We start from the raw sequence: 25,390 nt of genomic DNA, 5'->3' as shown, positions 1-25,390 counted from the left end.
TAGCACAGTCTGGTTCTGGTTCTGGACTATTGAAGGTTCCGATTCTGATGGCCCACATGGTTTCTGCAGCTACAGGGTTCAGTCCAGTTGGGCAGGACCATTTGAGGTTCTGATAAAAATATGGGTTGACAGTTGGACAGTTGAGGAACCTGATGGTGCTGAGCTCATCATCATCATCATCATCATCATTATTATTATGATGATGAAGAAGTTTGGTGACTTCAGTAACTTCTTCTGCGGTTCTGAGTTCGACCCGGTTCTCCTCCGGTATTCCACCTTCTGTTCCTCTTTGCTCCTAAAGGAGGGGGGAGGGCACTAGTGGCGCTCTCGTGCAAGCAAGCGCGCGCACCCAGCAGCAGCATACTTGTGAAAGTGCGCGCGGAGGATCGATGCTGTTATTTGTGATCGATCAGCGGCGCGTGTGATCAGTCTGTGGCCGCACACGGAGCGACGCAGTCCGGCGGAGGAGCAGCGGAGGAGCCGGTGTTCGGAGCTGGAGGAGTTCGGGACAGTCTCTCGTCTCCCGGGTCGTCCCGCCGTCTCTCCCCTCTCCCGGCAGCGCTCGTCCCGGGAAAGACTCCGTTGCTGCACCGCTCTCTTTCTCCTGAGCACAGGGGAGCCGCACGCCGGCCGTGGCGCACCGCAGAGCGGACAGGGATGCCGGCGGGGGCCGCTTCTGGACGCAGTTCTTAGGTTCTGTGAAATGCAGTTCGGGACCGGTTTGGATCTTTGTTCTGTCCGTCTGAACCTCCTGAGGTCCTCGCTGCTGCTTTGACTGGACTTGTGCGGTGTCGCCGGAGATGCGGTTGGATTGTGGGCGGAAAGTTGTGCGCTCCCCGGCGGAGGGCCTCCACAGGTCCGGACCGTGACCCGGGGCGGGTCCGAAGTTCAGCTCTGCCTGGAAATGTGAAGCAAAGCGGGCAGAAGGAGGGCTCAGTTTCCCCCTCACTCACTCTTACACACACTTTCTTTTTCGCTCTTCACACACACAGACCAACACACACACACACACACACACTGGAGTTTCAATAACCCCCCCCCCCACCACCACCACACACACACACGTGCGCGCACGCGCGCGGTCGCACACACCTTCCAGAGCTCGGGGCCCAGCGGACAGATATGTATTCTCCGCTATGTCTGACCCAGGTGAGTCCCTTTACCTCCGGCTGTCTGCCAGCGGCTGCGTGCTGCCGCCGGAGCGCCAAACTTCCTCCACAGCCCGGTCTACATTTACCGGGTCTGGCAGCGATGTGTTCCGGTTCGGTTCGGCCCGGTGGCGTCCGACGCCGTTACCCGGGAAGTTCTGTCAGGCTCAGGGCAGTAATTGGACTGAGACAGATCTGATAGGAACCAGAATTTGGACTCCGAACCCGGCGGGTTTTTCCTCTTCTTTGGCTCTTAAACTTTGCAGCTGTGCCGCGCAGGAAGCGGGAGAAACGGTCGGTTTTCCGGTCCTGATTCCGGCCGTGTTTCGGTCACCTGTGGGCGTCTGAGCAGGAAGCCCGGTTTTCTTCATGAAGCCTGCCTTCCTGCGGCTGTTCGGGTCGGAACCGAACCTGCGGCCTGCAGCAGAACTCCAGGAACTGGAGGTGATCTGAGGTGATTCCACGGACCGATCCGGATGACTCCTGGCTTCTTCCTAAATTTAAACCTCATAAACACCTAAAGTCCTGCTGCAACCTGCAGGGTTGCATTCAGGGTCAGAGGTTAAAATCAGCATTTAGAGTCTCCCTTCGTGTTTCTGAGGGAAACGGGGACAGCCAGGATTAAATCCTCAGAACAAATTGGGCTGATTTTATTTTTATTCCTGCATCAGACACAAATATTTAAATTGATCCGTTTCTGTGAAATCCTTTTTAATCTGAGCAAAGGCTTTTATAAATTACATTTAGATTAAATCCCAGAGCTGAATAATTACTGGCTGTGCTGCTAAATCAGAAGGGATGAGATTTATTGATAATTCAGGAACATTTGAATGAAATCTGCTGTTTTCTCCGCAGAACCTTTTGTTGCTCTGATCCGCTGGATGTTCCTGCAGGAACGCTGCTAAATCTGGAGCTTCGCTGTGTTTGAAGTTGGTCTGAAGCTGCAGCAGCAAACAGGAGCGCTAATCAGATTATCAGCCTGTTAAACCAATAATCAGCAGCCTGACTGACTGACTGCTGGTTCTAATCCCGCTCAGCTGCCGTCAAACACTTGATTCACTCTTTGATTTTAACTGCTGCAATGTTTAGAAAAAAAGAAAAAACAAAGATTTTCTCCAAGTGTTGAAATTGTTAATTGTAAATAATCGGGCCTTTCTTTTTTCTAAGTTTTATTGAGATGACGTCAGCGGTTTCTGCCCAGCCGCTAGGGGGCATCTTTTACGATATCTCCTGTTAAATTCGATAAATTTCTGAACAATATTTGTTAATTTAATTCTGTTATTTGTGGAAATTATTAAGCAATAAACAGAGCAGAAATAGAAATAGAATTACTGAATTCAATAGGTTTAATTTTGTTTAACATTTTAAATATTTAATATTTAGGGGTTTTTACACTAGTTTGGATATTTTTGTGGCTGTGATTTTATTTACCACAGAAAACAAAATGGAATAAAATAAAAATATTTATCTTTGCATTCAGGGGTAGCAGGAGCATAGAAGAAAATGATTAAAAATAAAATCAAAATCAAGAATAATTTACTTTGCAGTAAAGACAAGATTATGAGTTTAAATCCAGGAGGTTCTGCTGCTGGTTCTGGTTCTGCAGTTGGAATAAAATCTAAACCTGCAGATTTTAATCCCTGATTGGATTTCAGTTTAGGATCGTTGTTCTGGAGGCCCGGTCTGCTCAGCCGCTGGAGTGCAATCCTGGATGTTCTGGAGGTCCAGCGGGCCTCTGACCCCCTTGCTCCCTCTACTGACCCCCCGCTAACCCCCTGTGCCCCCCGGTGATCTGATCCCCTCGGTGTGAGAGGCAACGTAGTGCTGGGAGTAGGTTGGTGTTTCTGCTCCTCCACATGCCGGCTGCCAACTGGGCCGGTTGTTCCTGTTTTCACGGTGCCGACAGGGAGCATAGAAACCTGCCTGGGCCCCCCAGCCCCCCGGGGCCCTTCGGCCCTCTCCCGGCCCTGGAAGATGAAGGAAGAACCGCCTTTGGTTTCCAGCTGTTTGATCAGAATTCCCAAATTTTATTCACAGGACCAGCGTCTGGGCCGGAGGAGCCGGAGTGGGATTTTAGGACCTGAAATAACAAGAAAGATCTGCCGGGATCAGAATCTGTGAAAATTATTTAAAATTTCACACACAAAAATTCCAGTTTTCGACGGATTTCCCCCCCCCCTATTTTTGGGGGGATTTTTAAAAAATTTTCCTTCTTCTGAAGATTTGATCGGAAGCAGTGAATGTTAAAAAATAATTAGAAATTTTTTAATAAATTCCTGAATTGTGAAATAATTTTCCTGTTTCCCTTCAGTTGATTTTCCTGAAGCTGTAATTGGATCTGAAAGGAAAGGCGACAGCGAGGAAATGTACAATTTTCCAGAAATGGTAGCTTCTTCCCAGAGTTTCCTGCAAACATTTGGGAAAATGTTCCCGAGGATGTTGGGATCATCTCCCCTGCTGGCAGGAAAAGCTGCTTTTGAGGCCAGACAGAGACTCGTTAAGTGGGATTTGGTTTGCGGCAGACAGACAGAGTGTCAACAGAGCAGATCAGGAATGTGAGAATGCGGCGTCGGAGCCCAACTCATCTCGGCAGCCCCCGGACTCTAACGCCGAGCGGGAACGCCGACGTTCCGGGCCGTCCGGCGCTCAGAGAGAAGCTGCTGGGCTGCTGGAGGCTCTTTTGGAGACAAACCCGTTCTCCTGGAGCGGATCCAAGAAGGAACAAAGATCCGTATTCAGACCCAGAGCAGGGGGGCGCAGCTCTGCAGCTGGCGCTCCAACGCAGAGCTGCAACACTCACGCTCAACATCCGGCCTTTGTTTCTGGAAATCTAACCTGATCCTGGAGCAAAACCTGCAAAACAGACTCCTGGTTCTGAAGGAAACCATTTGGGTTCCTGGTTCTGCAGAGAGACGGAATTCATCAGAAATCTGAAATACATTTCTAGAAATCTGAGGCCCATACGGCCCAGTGTCTGGCATTCTGGGGCCCACATGGTATTGTGGGACCAATACAGTATTATGGGGCCTCTCTGCCATTCTGGGGCCCATACAGCATTCAGACAACGCTGAATCTGTTCTGTTGTTTAACACAACTAGATGGATGAACGGTTGGATGAAACAGGAAGCTGCTCTTCTTGTTGTCTCCACCCGGCCAATCAGAGGTCAGCGTTGCTGCAGCCAATGGCAGCAGTCGGCCTTGTCTCCATCTGTCTCTCCGTGTCTCACCGTGTCTCCATCTAACTCTCCGTGTCTCACCGTGTCTCCATCTGTCTCTCCGTGTCTCACCGTGTCTCCATTTATCTCACCGTGTCTCCATCTGTCTCTCCGTGTCTCACCGTGTCTCCATCTATCTCTCCGTGTCTCACTGTGTCTCCATCTGTCTCTCCGTGTCTCACCGTGTCTCCATCTGTCTCTCCGTGTCTCACCGTGTCTCCATCTATCTCACCGTGTCTCCATCTGTCTCTCTGTGTCTCACCGTGTCTCCATCTGTCTCTCCGTGTCTCCTTCTATCTCTCCGTGTCTCACCGTGTCTCCGTCTGTCTCACCGTGTCTCCATCTATCTCTCCGTGTCTCACCGTGTCTCCATCTGTCTCTCTGTGTCTCACCATGTCTCCGTCTGGCTCTCCGTGTCTCACCGTGTCTCACCGTGTCTCACCGTGTCTCTGTTTATCTCTGTCCGTCCCCAGGATGAGTTCCATCCGTTCATCGAGGCGCTACTCCCCCACGTCCGGGCCTTCGCCTACACCTGGTTCAACCTGCAGGCGCGCAAGAGGAAGTACTTCAAGAAGCACGAGAAGCGCATGTCAAAGGAGGAGGAGCGCGCAGTGAAGGACGAGCTGCTGGGCGAGAAGCCCGAGGTGAAGCAGAAGTGGGCGTCCCGCCTGCTGGCCAAGCTGCGCAAGGACATCCGGCCCGAGTTCCGGGAGGACTTCGTGCTGACGGTGACGGGCAAGAAGGCACCGTGCTGCGTGCTGTCCAACCCGGACCAGAAGGGCAAGATGCGGCGCATCGACTGCCTGCGGCAGGCTGACAAGGTGTGGCGCCTGGACCTGGTGATGGTCATCCTGTTCAAGGGAATCCCGCTGGAGAGCACGGACGGTGAGCGGCTCGTCAAGGCGCCGCAGTGCGCCAACCCCGGCCTCTGTGTTCAGCCACACCACATCGGCGTCTCTGTCAAGGAGCTCGACCTCTACCTGGCCTACTTCGTGCACTCAGGTGGGTCCCTGCTGCTGGAGGTTCTGATGGTGGGCAGGTTCCTAGTTCTGATGGGTACAGATCCCTGGTTCTGATGGTGAGATCCGGTTCAGCGGTTCTGGATTTTCAGACCATTTGTCTGCTGCAGAAACAGGAAGTGACAGATGCAGCTTTTCATATTAAAACTCTCTCGCAGAAAAAGGCTAGGGGTCAAAGGTAATCCTCTCACCCTGGCAGCCGCTTTAGAGACACAATGAGATGTTAGAGGTCAGCATGTAGGGGGCCTGACCCTCCTCCACCCATCTGTCTCACTGTGTTCATCCGCTGCTGAAAGTAGTTCCTGATTGGACTTTCACCTCTGCCGGCTCAGCATACCTGCTGCAGATGTGTGTGTGTGTGTGCGTTTGTGTGTAATACGTTGTGGGGATCATTCTCCTGACACATACTACGTTGTGGCGTCTAATTGCTCCTTGTGGGGACCGAAGCCTGGTCCCCTCAATGGGAAACGCTGTTTTTGGGTCAGGGGTCAAATTTAGGACTAAGGCGTGAATTGAGTTTTGGTTAGGATAAGGTTTAGGTTTAGGCTGCAGAAATGAATGGAAGTCAATGGAAAGTCCCCATAAAACATGTGTGTGTGTCTGTGTGTGTGTGAACCAGGTTTTTATATCCTTGTGGGAACCTATGTCTGTCTACAGTGTGGGGCTGTGGGGACCTCTGCTCCTTGTGGGGACATTTTCCTGGTCCCCATGAGGGGAAATGCTGCTTGTGGGTTAGAGGTTAGAGTTAGGGCTAGAGTGTGTGTGTGTGTGTGTGTGTGTGTGTGTGTGAACTCTGAGCTCTTAACCAGATTTGAAGCTTCATTTCTGGACTAATTACTGAAGTCCTGACTGACCTGCAGACTCACACCTGAACTCTGCTTCACCTGCTGATGCACACACACACACACACACACACACACACACCCACGCACACATACACACACGCACACATACACACACACCCATGCACCCATTCACACACGCACATATACACACACACCCATGCGCACAGGCACATACATGCACCCACACACACACACACACATACACACCCATGCACACACACACACACACACACATGCACACCCATGCACCCACACACACACACACACACACACACACACACACACACCCATGCACCCACACACACACACACACACACACACACTAACAGAGCCTTTGGGTCGTACTGGTCCATCTGAACCAGAATCAGGTTATTTTGGACACAAATAAGGAATATAACTTTGGTTCGTCATTGCTCTTTATCAACGGGAATATTTTGATTTTGTTTAATTTCTTCATATTTTTATGAATTTTTGAAAGTATTTTAAGATTTTTCTGTTTTAAATATGATTGATTTATTTTGTAAAGTATTTAATTGAAAACAAAATATTTTAATTTTACTCAGTTTTCATTTTACATTAGTTTAATTTTATTAAATTAAATTTTAATTAATCCTTTTACTTACATTAATCTTTTTTGGGGCTGCACAGTGGCACAGTTGGTAGAGCTGTTGCCTTCCAGCAAGAAGGTTCTGGGTTCAATTCCTGGCCTGGGGTCTTTCTGCATGGAGTTTGCATGTTTTCCCTGAGCATGATGGGTTCTGTCCAGGTACTCCAGCTTCCTCCCACAGTCCAAAAACATGACTGTCAGGTTAATTGGTCTCTCTAAATTCTCCCTAGGTGTGAGTGTGTGTTTGTCCTGTCTGTATCTTTGTTGCCCTGTGACAGACTGGCGACCTGTCCAGGGTGACCCCGCCTCTCGCCCAGAACGTTAACTAGAGATAGGCACCAGCACCTCCTGACAAGGGTGTACAGAAAATGGATGGATGGATAATCTTTTTTTTCAGTATACACTAAAGTAAACACTAATGAACACTAATTTTTGTGGACTGCTCTGTGTGTGTGTGCGTTTGTTTGTAATACCTTGTGGGGAAGATTTTCTTGACATATACTACGTTGTGGGGACCAATTGCTCCTCGTGGGGACCAGAGCCTGTTTTTGGGTCAGGGGTCAGATTTAGGGCTAAGGTATGAATTGAGTTTTGGTTGGTTAGGGTTAGGTATGTGATGGATGGGGTTAGGAAAAGGGTAAAGGTCAGGTTTAGGCTGTAGAAATGAATAGAAGTCAATGGAAAGTCCCCACAAAGATAGCCAGACAAATATGTGTGTGTGTGTATGTGTGTGTGTGTGTGTGTTTGTGTACTTGTATGAAATGCATCTAGAGGACCACTTCCACAACATTTACCGATAATTGGAGGTCATTAGTGGAAGTGAGGACATTTTTCCAGTTTTCACTTCTTCTGCAGTTATACCGGCAGTACTAGTCAGGTTCTGATTAAGGTTGCAATGAGCAATAAAAACAGTGACTAAAATGAGTGGAAGTCTATTCAAAGTGCTCAGTTGCATAAAAGTACAAAGATGTACATCTACAGGTCAGACCAGCCTGTAAAAACGAGAACCAGATTTATTTTGGCGACAAACTTTTGTTCCACTTTTTCTTTATGAACAACTCTGCTAATATTATTATTGTTTTCCTATCTTGTTATTTTTTCTATTTCTTTTCTATTTGCATATTTTGATGAATTTTCTAACTGAAACTATTTCAGATTTTGCAGTTTTTTGCCTCTTAAACTGCCTTTTAAAAAGAACAAACAACATTTATTTATTCTGTAAACTGTCAAGTTAAAAACTACACATTTAAATCTCTTTTTGTATTAGTTTAATTTTAATAAGTCCAATTATATAATTTCATTTGTATTGATCTTTTTTTCTTTCAATAAAAATGGTCACTTTCACCACGTTTACCCACAAAGTGAGATAAGTTTCCTGGTCCTCACTTTTTTCAGCTCTGCCAGTTGGATTAGTGGTGTGGAATAAATTTTGGCTGGAACCCCTTCACCCTGACCCAACCCCATGACCTCCAAACACATTTTATTTCCGTCAGATTCTGGTTGGGTCCTGGCTCTGAAGCTCAGTCTGATTCAGTTTCTCTCCCTGGCTCCTCCTGCTGAGCGCCGTGGCCACAGGTCCAGGAGGGGGTGCTGTATGGCGATGCATGCTGGGTAATGTAGTGTGGCTGCGCTGCTAAAAGCAGAACTTCTCTCCTGAAGCAATCGGATTGTCTCCCTGAGTCGCCTGAAGCCAGAAAACTGCACACACACGCAGACTGACACACATACGGAGTATCCAGCTGCTGGTCCAGATGTTGCCATGGAGACGCTGCATATGGTAGCGAGCAGGAGCCGGGAACAAACCGGGTCTGGTTCTGGTTCTGGTTCTGGTTCTTTATTCCATTTTTCCATTCGTAAATTAAAGAACTGATATTTTTTTAACTTTTAGTTTGTTTGTTTCTTCCAGACGAATGAACTGTTTGTTGATAATAATAAAAACAAATTAACAACAAAAGAAGTTAAAGCAACTGAACTGGAGGCAAATACATTATTTTATCTCTTCCTATTTATTAGGATTTTACATTTCTTTTATTATTAGTTATCTTCTTAAAACGGGTCAGTCCAGAACCAGCTGAGTGTCGGTTCTGCTGGGTCCAGGAGGGAGACACCATCTGTGGACACAAACACGAAACCATCCTGAGGTTTTGATTCTGGGCCAATCTGCCCGGTACCGGCTTCATGGGGAGGAACCAGGTTCTCTTCTGTCCTGGTGCCAGTTCTGGAGGGTTTGCACTGATGAGCTGATGAGGACGAGGTTCTGTTTGGTTCTGTCGGTTCTGTTGGGTTCTATTGGTTCTGTTTGGTTCAATTTGGTTCTGTTGGTTCTATTTGTTCTGTTGGTTCTGTTTGGTTCTGTTGGTTCTTCAGACCCAAACTGTTCTTTGGACAAACTGGAAACTGTCAGAGGCCAGAAGGTCCAGATGAGTCTGGTCATGTGAACTGGGTCAACAGTGGATGATTTCATCGGTTCTGGTTGTCCTCCAGGGTTCTGGTGTTGGCTCGGCGCCGGTCTGAATGCGACCCGATCCTGGGGGGCCAGAAGCAGCAGAGCGGTTCTGGAGCTGACAGCTGCTGAACGAGGAGCGATGAGCTGCTGACTGGATGGAACCGGACCGGTTCGCTGGGGAATGAATTGGGTCGAACCCAGCGGACCCCCATTTCCCCTCGGTTCTGGTTCTGATCCGTCCTGGTCCAGCTGCTCCATTTCCATGGGAACAGAAGTAATGCTGTGACATCACTTCCTCTTCCTCAAGCTGCAGCAGAGATCAGACCAGAACCGGTCCAGTTCATGTTCCTTTCTAAAATAGTTCTCAGCAGAACCGGATCAGCAGAAGCCATAGGAGTGGGGATCCTGCTGGTTCTGGTGGAGCCGCTTCCTCTTCCTCAGACAGTCCAGGGGCCTCAAGTCTGAAGCGGCATACGCACATAAAAATGTGAAGTCCCATATTTTATGCACAAGTCAGCATGTATGAAAATGAACTTTGTGTCAAAGTTTGCGTAAATATACACACATTTTCCATGAGTGAAAATGTAATGCAAACTTTATCTGTGCACAATATCAAACTACAAAGCGTCAAAACTCACCTAAACACACTGAAACCTGACAACATTCAGTTATTTAGACCAGGAACATCAAACCTGATGATTTTTATGATTTTAATATTTTATTGTTTAAGCAATGAAACTGAACCACATTTATCCTCAGACAATAACTTAACACACACACAAAATAAATAAAATAAAACTAAAGGAAGGTAAAACTTCACTCCAATGTAAATAATAACTTCCTCAATTTTTCTCATAAAGATGTAACTCATCGTCTGGAAGCATCTGAAGCTCATTTCATTCTGACTGGAGAGAAAACAGGCTGATCAGCAGATGGATCCACCAGGTTTGGTGATTCCTGTCTGCAGAACAAACGTCCACATTCAGAGCCTCTCTGGTCTGTAATCCGGCTGGACGCTCTGCTGCAGCAGCAGGTCCGACCCGGACGCTCTGCTGCAGCAGGTCCGACCCGGACGCTCTTGCTGCAGCAGGTCCGACCCGGACGCTCTGCTGCAGCAGGTCCGACCCGGACAGCTTTACTGTTTACTTTTTCTTTAAAATCCTCATTATTATTTTTATTTTGTGAGAAAGCACCTTTTAAATAAAATATATAATTATTATTATTATAGATGCTTATACTGCTATAAACAAGGCCGTTGCCATGGTTACTGCTTCACGTGGCAACAGCCTTCCAGGTACTATTATTCTAATTTACATTAATACGTATTTATGGAGGTGACAGGAGGACCATAAATAAATCAGACCATTATAAATCAGGAACGATGTGCAGCCACGTGCGCACGGCTTCATACATTAAAATTTTTTTTGTGCTCCGCACTTTTCTAAATTTGTCCTGTGCCAAGTTTTAGTGTGAAAACAGTGTTTTATGCAAGAGGCCCCTGATCTCTCATCATTTAGCTCCTCTCACTCTGAGGGTTCATGTGTGTGTGTGTGTGTGTGTGTGTGTGTGTGCGCGCGCGTGTGTGTTTGTAATTCCTTGTGGGGACCATTTTCCTGACACATACTATGTTGTGGGTTCTGATCATAATAAGGAACTTTAGTGGTGATGAAGATGATGATGGTGGTGTTGAAGATGTGAACCCAGTCAGATAATGTGACTCTTCTTCTATGGTTTTTTCCATGGCAGCATCAATGATACAGACTTTGTGATTAAATGTGAATCTGCTTGCCGTAGATGCACCTAAAACAGACTAAGTGATCATTTCTTTCTGTCAGCCCAATTAACAGAGACAGAAATGGTCCATATTTACCCCAACTGGGATAAAACGAAGAAATGTTTTTATTCTAACACACATTGACATTAAATATCAAATCATTCTTATCAATTTAATTTGATTTAGTTTATTCTGATTTATTATTCATTGACTTCCATCCTCCCTGGTGGAGTTCAGGTGACGGCCAGTTGGTTATATATTAGTGGCGTTCCTCAGGGAGCTCGCCTCAGGACCCTTCAGTTTCTCACACCGTTACCTGGAGTGGACCAGAACATGGCCCCATGCCGGTCCATTTGGAAGGTGGGAACAGGAAGCCAGGGTTTCCAGGCATCCTGTTAGCGAACGGGTTGGTTGGCTCATTGCTTTTGTTAAACGCAGAACCATAAAGTTCTGAGAATGTCCTGATGAAACGGGTCGGAACAATCAGATCCTCACACAGTCAGGACCAGATCTCTTTACTGCGTTTCAGACTTTTCTCTTTTATGTCGCCTTTTCATCCTGCGCTCTGATTGGTCAGCAGCATCCAGACTCCGCCCAACCATGGGGTTTCTGGGTTCTGGTCCCTGCTGAGCCGGATCATGTTCACTGATACCGACCTCACGCTTGTTGGTATTTCAGGAGGAGCTGTAGATACAGAAGCACACACACGCACACACACACTCATAATGCTGATCTCAGGTCTGCCCTTCACAGAGCAGCACTGCAGAGGGACTGTGTGTGTGTTTCAGAGTGTGTGTGTGTTTGTGTATGTTTGTGTGTGTGTGGTTTCATAAATTATTCCCCTCCATATTCCTTTTAAACGATAGCATCCCTCGGCCGGCCCGACTATAAATGGTTCTGTCATAACCAGACCCAGAGCTGATATTCGATTCTGGATGTTCTGTGGACCCGACCGGACCGCTGAGCTCTTAACGGTCTGCTCAGTGACCTGTCCTGCTGCGGTTCTGTTCCCTCAGGTCGGGAAGGAAGAACTGGTCCGGTTCTTCCTAACGTCGCTGCAGTTTAAAGATGCTTCACTGTCACTTTTGTTAGCTCCTGCTAATGGTTTACCTAATTTTACTTAACTAAGAAGCAAAGCCAAACTCTTGCTAGTTTAGCTAACTATTGACATCTTGTGATGTGGCTTCAGTTCATTAGCATGTAGGTATAAAAATGGTGACTTCACAGGAGAAACATTTTAAAAAGTGTTCATCCCTAACAACTCTTAGCTTAATGAGAAAATTACACATTTTGGCCGCCATGTTGAACTTGGCAGTCATCCTTTCTCCTGATTTTCAACCTTAAAAACATCCACAAGGAAACCACAGCAGGCCTCTTCCTCCTCTTCCTCCTCTTCCTCTGTCCTGAAGCTAACCTTATCTGAGCGGTTCAGATCAGCAGCAGTGTAATCTGTATCCCTGCCCCCCCATACACACTGCTTATTTCACACAGTTGAAGACGGAGATGAAGAGGAGGAAGAGGAACATAATGCCGACTTTGTCGGGACGAGTTCTGCTGGAAAATGATCGTCCCACTGAGGAACGCCGCTACAGATGGATCATGTCTACCTCTCTGCTGGCCGTGTGTGTGTGTGTGTGTGTGTGTGTGTGTGTGTGTGTGTGTGTGTGTGTGTGTGTGTGCGCGTGTGTGTGTGTGTGTGTGCAGCTGCTGGACCTCTCTTCTTCTTCTCCTGCATTCCTTCAGTCTTCAGCAGAAACTTTTTGGAGGGTGGGGGGTCAGAGGAGGGGAGCCCTGTGTGTGGGTGGGGGGGTCCAGCCACACAGAAAGGAGATCTCAGGAGCCCCTCCCCTACCTGTCACTGCGGTTCCAGGTTCTCCTCGAAGCAGATGATGTTCTGCTCTGCTTGACCTCTGACCCGGCCCAGCACAGAACAGAACCCAGGGTGCGTCGCAGAGGAAAGGCATGCTGGGAGCTGTAGTTTTCTGTCAACTGTTAGCAGCGGTGCATTCAGGTGCATCTGTAAATCGGAGGGATCAGGAGCAGCACAAGGAGGTGTGTGTGTAGCCATGCAGCGCCTCGCTGCGAGGTGTGTGTGTGTGTGTGTGTGTGTGTGTGTGTGTGTGTGTGTGTGTGTGTGTGTGTGTGTGTGTGTGTGTGAGTGTGTGTGGCCTGTATTCATTATTTAGTGAGAGCTATTACTGGGATAAGAGGCTCTCTCCTCTCTGGACGCATCGATCGCTTTAATTGCTCCAAAGATTGTCAACTCTGAAGATAGATATTAAAGGGCCGGCGCGGCCGGTTCTGCCAGGATGCTCTCAAACGGACCCGAGTGTTCTGGGGGGATGACACGTCCCGCACCGCCGGCGAGCTGAGAGGTCTCACTCTGACCGATCAATAATGCGCTGCAGACAGGAAGTCAGCTGCCATGGCCGGCTGACGAGCTGCGACCTGATTGGACCGGACCGGGCTGGGCAGGTCCAGTCTGCATGGCTGACTTTCTGGAACCGGTTCCGTGTTCATCCTGTTTGTGTCTTCTGCTATGCTGTTTCAGACTTTGACTAGGCCATTTGGGACCCTTGCTGCGCATCCCGCAGCATCAACTCTTCACCACCGTTCGGAGGTCACAGGTCAGCCAGAGGGGCTAGGGTTGGGCTCAGGTCCCACCTGAGGAGGGGCGGAGCTAACCTACAGGTGACCTGCTTAGCAGCCAATCCTCTAACCTGATTACCGGTTCTGCTTCCTGACCCAATCGGACCGGCTGGTGCTAAAAACAGGAAGCTGATTAAGCTGCTTCGGGTCACCTGACCAGCTGTTTCCATAACAACAGCAGCAGCGCCGTCAGCTGGACACTGGAGGAACTGAACCTGCAGCAAGACAAGTCCAGATAATTGGGTTCTGGTTCTGGATGTTCTGAAGAAAATCTGCTGGACATTTTCCAGATTCATCAGATTGATGATGATGATAATGATGATGATGATGATGATGATGAGTCCAGGTACACGGTGCATTCACTGACTGTCCGACTCTGAATTGCTGCTGGATTCTGACCGGTTCTGTCCTTCCAGGATCTCCCATGATCCTCTCTGCTCAGCTGGAAGCCTTGATGGGAGACTGGGAGTCTGTACTGGGATGAGCTGGGCTCAGTGTGTGTGTGTGTGCGCTCCTCTTCCTCGCTTTGATTTTCTGCTGGGGGAACGGGATTCACCCTCCTCTTCCTCATCTTCATCACTCTTTTTCCTTCATCCTCCAGCTTCATCTCTGCCCCCACTTTGACCTTTGACCTTTCCTTCTCCACGCCTTCCACACAGACACTGAAGGTCGCATTTTTCATCCTCCTCTTCATCCCTTCTTTCCCAGCATGCCTCAGTGATACCAGCTGGGCAACGCGGCGTTCAGGAACGACAGAAACCTGTACCGGAACCTTTGACCTTTGACCATGCCAACATGCCAACCAGATTCAGTGGTGGTGAGCTGCTGGATCTGGACCCGGGTTCTGTTCTGGTTCTGTCCATGAACTGCTTTGTCCTCAGGGATCTGTCTACCCGCCCTCTTGGTGGCGGCAGCATGGTCCTGAGGGCTTAGAGGCCCGTTCCAGGTTAGAAGTCCTGTCCCTTCAAAATAAGAGCACCTCTTTTGAAGATTGTTCCTTGTTTTGGAGGGAACCACAATCCATCTGGACTACACACACACACACACATACACACACACACACACACACACACATACACACACACACACACACGCACACACACACACACACACACATTGTGATTAATGGGATCAGAGTTGGCAGCAGACTATAGTGGAAGGGCTGTAGGTAAAGCACCACTGTGTGTGTGTGTGTGTGTGTGTGTGCGTGTGCGTGTGTGTGTGTGTGTGTGTATTATCTGACGCAGACATCCGGTTCCGGTTCTGTCGGGACGGAGAGGAAAAAGAGAAGAAAGTCTGTAACACCAGAGCCAATCAGAGCAGGTCTCATCCGTCCTTGAGATCTGATTGGCTGGTGCTCTGCTGTGAACATTCAGCATCTATCAGTGATCAATAACTGATAAGCATCGATCAGCCTGCAGATGAGGAAGAGGATGAGCTGAACAACAGAGGGAAGAAGGACTGGAGCAACAAACTGGGAGAAATAAAGGAAGTAAAGGACAGGAAGTGACAGAAGTTCAGGAAGTGATCAGGAAGCCATTTTTTTCTCATTGAGTTGTCAGCAACTGAGCAGCTCATTGCTGCTCCTGCTGGACGGAGGAGGTGAAGCAAGGCATTGTGGGAGTTTGAGGCAGAACGATGGTTCTTTATCTTCTGGGTCTGGTCTTTTTGTTTGTAACTAGAAGTCAAAGGTCCAGCAGAACCAGAACTGAACCATGTGGACCGCTCTGGGTTTTGGGTAGAACCCTCTTCCTCCTCTTCTGATTCTGAAGGTTTGAAGAACCAAGACAGTGAGTCTCATCATTTCAGAACCAGGTCCAGTTAAACTGAAACCTCCAGGAAACATTCCTCTGGTGTTCCTGAGTCTGATTCTGGTTCTGATGGATCTGAACCTAGTTCTGGTTCTGGAGCGGCTCCACCTTAAAGCCACTTCTGAACCAGAACTGTTGTGGTTCTGAGACGGTCCACTTTTTATTTACCATATTTTCTGCACTATAAGGCGCACCTTCAATGAACGGCCTATTTTAAAACTTTGTTCATATATAAGGCGCATAGAATAGACGCTGCAGTAGAGGCTGGAGTTACGTTATGCATCCACTAGATGGAGCTGCACTAAAGGAAATGTCAACAAAACAGTCCGACTCCGGTTGGCAAGGAGAGCCTTCTGGGGCCGGGTCGTGGCCGGACGATGGTCTCCCTTCTCCGTTCGCACACAGCATGTTGGTGGAGAACGTGGTGCTAAACGACCTGCAGACGACCTGATTATAGACGGTCGGTAGGTAGATAGGTCAGTCAAACTTTATAACAAACCAGCATTCTGACAACTATCCCAGCATGCACCATGCGCTTCTTCTTCTACGGGCGAAAATGAAGTCGGCGGCTGCTTACCGTAGTTGCTAGACCTGTTGTGTCTCAATATTGGTCCATATATAAGGCGCACTGTCGGCTTTTGAGGAAATTGAAGGTTTTTAGGTGCGCCTTAAAGTGCTGAAAATACGGTACATGATAAAAACTACTAATATGGCTGCCACTTCTGGATTCTACAAAACTGGGCGTTTGTGTCAGTGGTCCCAATCCAGTGAAGCAAAGGTCAGAGGTCAATCACAATCACTGGTTTTAGTTCACATCAGTAGAGAAGCCTTAGAGCTTTAACTGGGCTAGAAGGTTTGGAGAACTTGTTGGTGAACACACTCAGCGTGTGTGTGTATATGTCTGCTTGTGTGAGTGTGTGTGTGTGTGTGTGTGTGTGTGTGTGTGTGTGTTCGTGAGACCGGCTGTTAACGGCAGAAGCTCTTTTGTTCTGGCAGACAGTAGCGAGTGGCAGCAACTCAAAGCAAACAGACAGAAGCTCCAAAATGGTTGCCAAAGCTTTAAGATGGCTGCCAGACACACGCACACACACACAGACAGAGCATACACACTCCATCAGCGAGGCGGAGCAGGGTGTTACTGTGACAGAAAACGTTAAAGTGTGTCTGAGACGGAAAACATGAAGATGTCTCTGACGATGCGTGTGTTGGTGTGTGTGTTCCAGTTGGCAGCGTCTCCTTGGCAGCGTTGGACATTTCTTCGTCCAGCAAACGTCTGTTTCTCTCAATTCTGTTCAAACATGAAGAGACTGAAACCCAAATAGGCCATGCCCCCGTGGGGGGCAAGATGGCTGCTGCTGGTGTAGAGATGGAGGCGAGCCGTGGTTCTGCTGCGCTGCCATCAGAACCCTGCAGGTGCGGGTTCACTGTGTATGCACACCAGACTGGGTCCAGAACCGTGTTCGTGTAATTTAGAGGTGAAACCTACGCAGTAAGTTCAGAGCAGCAAGACAGATTTGAGCGTGTATATCTATGTGAAGGGACAATAATTAGATTTGTTTTGTTTCAATCTTACAACGCTCTGATAGATTCAGTGAGAGCAGATTTAGTGAGAGCAGATTCAGTGAGAGCAGATTTAGTGAGAGCAGATTTAGTGAGAGCAGATTTAGTGAGAGCAGACTGAGTGTGAGCAGACTGAGTGTGAGCAGATTTAGTGAGAGCAGATTTAGTGAGAGCAGATTTAGTGAGAGCAGACTGAGTGTGAGCAGATTTAGTGTGAGCAGATTTAGTGTGAGCAGATTTAGTGTGAGCAGATTTAGTGTGAGCAGATTTAGTGAGAGCAGACTGAGTGTGAGCAGACTGAGTGTGAGCAGATTTAGTGTGAGCAGATTTAGTGTGAGCAGATTTAGTGAGAGCAGATTTAGTGTGAGCAGATTTAGTGAGAGCAGACTGAGTGTGAGCAGACTGAGTGTGAGCAGATTTAGTGAGAGCAGATTTAGTGAGAGCAGATTTAGTGAGAGCAGACTGAGTGTGAGCAGATTTAGTGTGAGCAGATTTAGTGTGAGCAGATTTAGTGAGAGCAGACTGAGTGTGAGCAGATTTAGTGTGAGCAGATTTAGTGTGAGCAGATTTAGTGTGAGCAGATTTAGTGAGAGCAGACTGAGTGTGAGCAGACTGAGTGTGAGCAGATTTAGTGAGAGCAGATTCAGTGAGAGCAGATTTAGTGAGAGCAGACTGAGTGTGAGCAGATTTAGTGAGAGCAGATTTAGTGTGAGCAGATTTAGTGAGAGCAGACTGAGTGTGAGCAGATTTAGTGAGAGCAGATTTAGTGTGAGCAGATTTAGTGAGAGCAGACTGAGTGTGAGCAGATTTAGTGAGAGCAGACTGAGTGTGAGCAGATTTAGTGTGAGCAGATTTAGTGAGAGCAGACTGAGTGTGAGCAGATTTAGTGAGAGCAGATTTAGTGAGAGCAGATTTAGTGTGAGCAGATTTAGTGAGAGCAGACTGAGTGTGAGCAGATTTAGTGTGAGCAGATTTAGTGAGAGCAGACTGAGTGTGAGCAGACTGAGTGTGAGCAGATTTAGTGTGAGCAGATTTAGTGAGAGCAGACTGAGTGAGAGCAGATTGAGAGCAGATTTAGTGACAAGCAGATTCAGTGAGAGCAGATTTAGTGAGAACATATTTAGTGAGAGCAGACTGAGTGAGAGCAGATTGAGAGCAGATTTAGTGACAAGCAGATTCACTGAGAGCAGATTTAGTGAGAGCAGACTGATTGAGAATAGTTTAAGTGAGAGAAGACTGAGAGAGAGTAGATTGAGTGAGAGCAGATTTAGTGAGAGCAGATTGAATGAGAGCAGTCTGAGTGAGAATAGTTTAAGTGAGAGCAGATTGAGTGGAAAAAAGACTGAATGAGAGCAGATTCAGTGAGAGCAGTCTGAGTCAGAGCAGATTCAGTGAGAGCAGATTCAGTGAGAGCAGATTGACAGAGAGCAGATTTAGTGAGAGCATATTCAGTGAGAGCAGATTGACTGAGAGCAGATTTAGTGAGAGAAGACTGATTGAGAATAGTTTAAGTGAGATCATATTTAGTGAGAGCAGATTCAGTGAGAGCAGATTCAGTGAGAGCAGATTTAGTGAGAGCAGACTGAGTGAGAGCAGATTGAATGAGAGCAGTCTGAGTGAGAATAGTTTAAGTGAGAACAGACTGATTGAGAGCAGGTAGAGTGAGCGCAGACAGAGTGAGAGGAGATTTAGTGAGAGCAGACTGAGAGAGAGCAGATTCAGTGAGAGCAGATTCAGTGAGAGCAGATTTAGTGAGAGAAGACTGATTGAGAATAGTTTAAGTGAGATCATATTTAGTGAGAGCAGATTCAGTGAGAGCAGATTCAGTGAGAGCAGATTTAGTGAGAGCAGACTGAGTGAGAGCAGATTGAATGAGAGCAGTCTGAGTGAGAATAGTTTAAGTGAGAACAGACTGATTGAGAGCAGGTAGAGTGAGCGCAGACAGAGTGAGAGGAGATTTAGTGAGAGCAGACTGAGAGAGAGCAGATTCAGTGAGAGCAGATTCGGTGAGAGCAGATTTAGTGAGAGCATATTTAGTGAGAGCAGACTGAGTGAGAATAGTTTAAGTGAGAGCAGACTGAGTGAGAGCAGGTTGAGTGAGCGCAGACAGAGTGAGAGCAGATTTAGTGAGAGCAGACAGAGTTAGAGCAGGTTGAGTGAGAGCAGGTTGAGTGAGCGCAGATTTAGTGAGAGCAGACAGAGTGAGAGCAGACTGATTGAGAGCAGGTTGAGTGAGAGCAGATTTAGTGAGAGCAGATTTAGTGAGAGCAGACAGAGTGAGAGCAGACTGATTGAGAGCAGGTTGAGTGAGAGCAGATTTAGTGAGAGCAGATTTAGTGAGAGCAGACAGAGTGAGAGCAGACTGAGTGAGAGCAGACTGATTGAGAGCAGGTTGAGTGAGAGCAGATTTAGTGAGAGCAGATTTAGTGAGAGCAGATTTAGTGAGAGCAGACTGAGTGAGAGCAGACTGAGTGAGCGCAGACTGAGTGAGAGCAGATTTAGTGAGAGCAGATTTAGTGAGAGCAGATTTAGTGAGAGCAGACTGAGTGAGAGCAGACTGAGTGAGCGCAGACTGAGTGAGAGCAGATTTAGTGAGAGCAGATTTAGTGAGAGCAGATTTATTGAGAGTCGTCAGTTTCAGAGCGTTTGTCAGATCGAAACTAACACTGATCTAATTTTTCCTTCTTCACATAGATATACAAGTTCAGATCCTTCTCGCTGCTGCAGAAAACCAGAGGAGTCCAGATCAGCAGCTGAGGCTGACCCAAATGATCAGAGCCCAAGTGTGGACCCCGTTGGATCGTTAGCAGAACCCAGTAAATGACGAACATCCGTAGAACCAGCAGCTGGTTCTGCTGGAGACGAACCGGGTCTACTGGAGCTCCTTTGGTTTTGGTTTTGGAGGAAAAACAGAACAGAATATTAAAACAAGATGATCATCCTCCCTCTCCGTTCACAACCGGTCTGACTCAGCTCCCGCTGGTTCTGAAGCTCGGTATTCTCGCTGCCTGTTCTGGCCTCAGGTTCTATTCCTGAATGGAACCAAGTGACCCAAACCCACACAGCAGAACCAGTGAGAAATTCCTCCTGGATCCGGCAGTTCTGGATCGTCTGTGGATCCGTAACTGCCGAGATCGAATGTTTCCACATGGAGACTTTCATCCAAACCAGCATTGTTTGGGTTCTGCATATCTACTTCTGACCCAGGTAGCAGATTTCCCAGAATGAGTGGGTCAGAACAAGTTCTGCTGCAACGACAAGAACTACAGAGAAAGTCAGGAATACTGCTGGGAACACAGGACAGGGATGATGCTACCACATGTTCTAACCGATCCGGACAGCCAAAGATCCGGTCCTGGTCCTGTTCTGGTTCTGATTCTGGTTCTGCAGATGGTCCAGCCCCTGTAGGCAGACTGTCTGCTCCCACGCTTCATTAGCATATTTAATTAACCTGCTAACTGATGAATGGGGGCAGATGGGGGTGGGTGCTAGGGGTAGAGCCCCCTCCCCCTCCCTCCAGTTGCCATGGTTTCAGGCTGATGCTCTTTGTTTTAAGCAGCTGAAGCAGGATGACACGGTGAGCCGCATGCTAACAGGCCTGATGAATGCTGCCCTCTGTTCCCCTGAGGGGTGGGGGGGTCTAGTCAAAGCACAGCACAGCCTGGTGGCAGGCAGCTAGAATTACATGATGAGTTCAGAGACAACTGGGATCAAATGGGAAGGAAAGAGGAAAAGTTTCAGTCAGCTGATTCCACCTGAGGAGACCCTCCCTCCCGCCTCTCCCAGGTTCTGCTGCAGCTGATCGATGGACCTGAAGCCCTTAAATCATCTCAGGAGGAAAAGAAAAACTGGAGGACAAACCTAACCCTAACTGATTTATCCTACAGGGGACACTTGTGGTTCTGGTTTTGGTTCAGGTCCGTCTTCCTCAGTGGACCAGACCAGGTTCTGCTGCTGCTTTCAAGAGTCAGAGAACTCTAACATCCCAGCTGTCAGTGAACTCACCGTGCCTCTCACTGAGTGTGTTTTCCAGCTCTCCTTCCTCATCGTAGTTTGTCTGTTTTCTCTCCAGAAACCAGCCAATCAGAAAGCCCCAACCAGGCCAGCGAATCAGACATCAAGGAGCAGCCAGAGAACGGTGAGATACACACACACACACACACACACACACACACACACACACACACACTTGCGAGCCAGGCTGAGTTTGACTCTTCTGATCTCACATATTCCTGAGCAGAGCTATGTGTGAAGAAATCCTTCTGGTTTATCTGTGTGTGTGTTGGTCCTTGACTGCAGCTCCGTTACATGTTCTCAGACAAACTCTAGAGCCGACAGCTGGGAATCGTTCCTCAGCCTGCAGCCTGCTAATAGCCCCGCCCACCATCACTCATAGCCCCGCCCACCGCCACTCATAGCCCCGCCCACCATCACTCATAGCCCCGCCCACCGTCACTGCAGGAAAGGTGTAGTAATTAATGGGGGGACTGGATTAAAAAATCTTATGTATTTAATTTCATGGTCTTAATTAATTAATTGCATTTTAATCAAACTATGTATCAACAAAATAAACAACATTTTTAATCCCAAGACCTTTTTGCTGCTAAGTTGTTGAGTAAATGTCCATCAGAGCCGAACATCAGACATATTTCAGGTTCTCCATCAGATCGGACCAAAGTGTTTTCCTTTCCATTCATCTTTCCAGAGTTTTTCTGATCATTCATGGAACTTCTTTAGAAATGTGGACTGTGGACACTGACATTAGCATTAGCTGTTTAGCTTTCAGATGCTACTTTGAGCTAGCATAGCTCCTGATAGGCTAACTGCTTTTAGCAGCAGTAATGTTTTCCAGCATCAGATCGTGTAGAAGCAGAAATGAACCGAGAAGGCGCTTCCATTGCTGTTAGCGGTTAGCTGCGCGTGAGATTTGCGGGAGTAGCAAATGCTACTTTGAGAATCAGACTTCAAGGAGCAAGCAAAAGTCAAAGGTTCTAACCTTTGACTTTTGCTTGTTAAACAGAAGAAAATGTGATAATTACATTGAAGTTTTAATGCATTAAAATTTATGTAGTTAGTTTGGTAACACTTTATTTGACGGGGGGTGAATAAGACTGACATGACACCATCATAAACACGACATAACACCTGCCATGAACATGAATAAGCCTTCATGAACATTAATGACTGTTGTCATAAAGCGTCATTCGGTAAATCATGACACTTTTAATACAAAGTTGACATTATTCAAAATGTCTTTGTTATGACAACTTGACATTAACCAAGAAATCATGATCTGACATAAATTTATTAAAGTATTACTGATTAAACTTTTAAAATTATCTAGCTTTATGTGGTAATATTATATAGCTCGGCCATTTTTTTAGTCTTAAATTTCTTAATTTAATTGATCCTAAAGTTTTACAGCAAGATGTCTACAACCCACTTATGAACTTAGCATTTGAAACATTATTTAAGGCTGTTTTAAGTAGTGCAATACACCATCTCCACCAGTGAGAGGCAGCAGTGCACTGACAGGCGTGCAGTGTGTTGGTGAAGAAGAAATCTTCCATATTGTGGGGCAAACCTAACACAAGTTATAACGGCCAGACCATAGACATAATAAAAGAATAGACCCTCATGGAGAAGGACCTCGCTGCAGCAAACAGAAAGGGGCGGGACGGACCACTGTCAGTCTCTTACCTTATTTGGAAATGGAACCATTGCACTCCGTAAGTGAAGGGGGCGCTATTTTCTATATTATCCGCGGTCTGCCGTTTTAATTTTCTTTTTAAATCTGTAATATAGCTTTATCTTTAGGAAGGAGTTTCTCTCTCAGCATGTATTTGAACTTCTCTCTTTTATTTTCTTCAGCGCAGCTCACAGCTTTTAACAATTTCCGTTGCTTTCTGTGTACTTCTAAATCTGCTCCTTTTTCGCATCTTTTTGGGCCTGCTACTGCCTCTAGTGGCGTGGTGGTCGTAGCACAACTAATATAAATACATTGCTAAATCAGAATACCAAAGTCTATATTATTTATTGTTAATTCTCGCATAACTAGAATCGCAAAAGATGAAGTCCCTCACAAAACAACATACCTTTTAATTGTCTTAAGGAAGCAGAGCTAATTAAATGACATAAACAAAACCTGAAAGTGGTTCCAGTTTCACTCGTTGGCCAACCTGTTGAAACTATGGCAAATTTTAAATACCTTGGATCATTCCTGGACAGTCAGCTGTCCAATTTTGCTGAAAACTCTGGCTACATTTTTAAGAGACGTCACTCTATCTTTTAAGAAGACCCAGTGATCTTGGTGTTACCTAACAAGTGCAACTCGTGCAAAACCTCTAGTTAGTTAGAGGAAACATTAGCTAACATTACCTCTAGTTAAGTAATGTTAGCATTTTAACAATGAGTTCAAATGTTAAAACTTAAACATTTAACTTAAGTTTTAAGTCATCTCAAGTTTTAACTGTTGAGGGCTTTAGCTTTTCATCTCTTCGGCTGGTTTGGTCACATGAGCTGCAGACTAACAGACAATCTTTTAAGAATACTTTGAATGGCAGGAAAAATAGTAGGTAAATAGTGGTGAAACCAAAAACAACTCTGTCTAAACTGTTTAGAGCATCCATCCTCTTTTTTGTGTTCCTCTGGTAACTATAGAACATCTATTAGAAGTCATTCATTGACAGTGCAATAATTATTCTTAGCCAAATTAAATGATAACATTTACCTGTAGCATGCTAAACGTTTACTTTATGAACAAATTGTTGATATTGTGATTCTATTAATGAGTTTTATTTTATTGTTTTAGAGTCAAAGAAAAATTTCCACCTTGGAAGACTAAATAATTTAATCATATTTTTTCCTATATATAGGACTCTACCAACAAAACAAAAATGTGGATTATTGCTTGTTTAACAACCCTGGCTATTCGTCTGTGAACCTAATTAATTTGTTCGTTATTGACTTTTGCTCAATTAAATTTCTTATGTATATATTGTATACAGTATTTTTATTGTTGATAATGTTGTTTTTCATGTCTTATTTCTTTTCTTCCTCTTATAAGTGATTTAGATATATAGATATTATTTATAATAAGACTAGTAAATAATAAAGATTTTGTGGTATTCTCGTTTAGTGACATAATTATATTAGTTGTGCTACCACCCCCACGCCACTAGAGGCAGTAGTAGGCCCGAAAAGATGCGACTAAGAAGCAGATTTAGAAGTACACAGAAAGCTATGGAATTTGTTAAAAGCTGTGAGCTGCGCTGAAGTAAATAAAAAAAGAGAAGTTGAATTACATGCTGAGAGTGAAACTCCTTCCTACAGTTGAAGCTATATCACAGATTTCAAAAGAAAATTAAAATGGGAGAACACGGATAATATAGGAAATAGCGCCCCCTTCACTTCCGGAGTGAGACGAGATTTAGGGCGGCCATCTTGGAGCGGTCCACCACTCCACTCAGCGTTATGTGTTTAGCAGCACAATGACGTATCAGCGGATTTAATCGATCATAACACACTTTTTTGTTACTGTAAACCAAATTCAAACATCTATCAAAGCTACATTTATAAACAATTGTATTTTTTAAGTATGTTTTTAATACATAGTTCATCATATTTAAATATACTTAGTGGCTATAACAATAGAATAGGAATGGAATATTCTGATATCGATGTATGAAGAGCATATTACAAATTACACAGCCGTTCATAATTTATTTAATAAATTATTTAGTAATATCAATACATATTTATATAACTATACAAACACTAATAAAAAATGATTAATATTGAACTAGAAAATTCCTGCAGAAATTTTAAGGGGCCTGCCAAAGTGTACCCATCACTTTAGTCCCATTGTTTTAGATTTGTCCTGATAAATAGATGCATACCAGCCTAACATAAATATCTTACAGTATTTTCAATACATCATAGGGATAAATATTAAATGAGTCACCATTAAAATGCAATGGCTAAATCCCGAGTCAATGAAGTTGAGTCCGAGACTGACAACTATAAGCTTCGCACATTTTGTTCTCACTCATGGTTCAAAATTAAAAAAAAAAAAAAAAAAACATGAAGAAAGTTGGTAATTCTTTATTTCTAAAAAAATAATAATACATTTTCATACTAAGGATTTTAATTTACACTAAAAAATTCAGACAAATAATAATTTTATGTAAGCAAAACATGAAAAGTCACAGGAAATATGTATTCTTCCCACAATGCATTGTGAGATCAGATTCAGCGCTGTGGGAATACTCACTGCCTCTGTCTAGGACCCGTTGCTATGGTAATTAATTATCTGCA

The 25,390-nt window shown here is 45.8% G+C and overlaps 1 protein-coding gene across 1 annotated transcript in view; it reads left to right on the top strand.

Moving 5' to 3' along the window:
• The first annotated feature begins 230 nt into the window (after positions 1 to 230).
• Positions 231 to 25,390, top strand: part of nfia (nuclear factor I/A) — a 67,595-nt gene continuing 42,435 nt past the window's right edge. The window contains exons 1-3 of the mRNA XM_088004807.1: positions 231 to 1,149; positions 4,837 to 5,365; positions 21,147 to 21,212. Of these exons, the coding sequence (XP_087860933.1) occupies positions 1,123 to 1,149; positions 4,837 to 5,365; positions 21,147 to 21,212 (622 nt within the window). The 5' untranslated portion in view covers positions 231 to 1,122. The remainder of the gene's footprint in view (positions 1,150 to 4,836; positions 5,366 to 21,146; positions 21,213 to 25,390) is intronic.

Source organism: Poecilia mexicana, unplaced genomic scaffold (genome assembly GCF_051168715.1).
Source record: "Poecilia mexicana isolate PSO_F unplaced genomic scaffold, ASM5116871v1 scaffold_4, whole genome shotgun sequence".
Taxonomy (NCBI): Eukaryota; Metazoa; Chordata; class Actinopteri; order Cyprinodontiformes; family Poeciliidae; genus Poecilia; species Poecilia mexicana.
The sequence above is the reverse complement of the archived record's forward strand: the minus strand, read 5'-3'. Positions and strand labels throughout refer to the sequence as shown.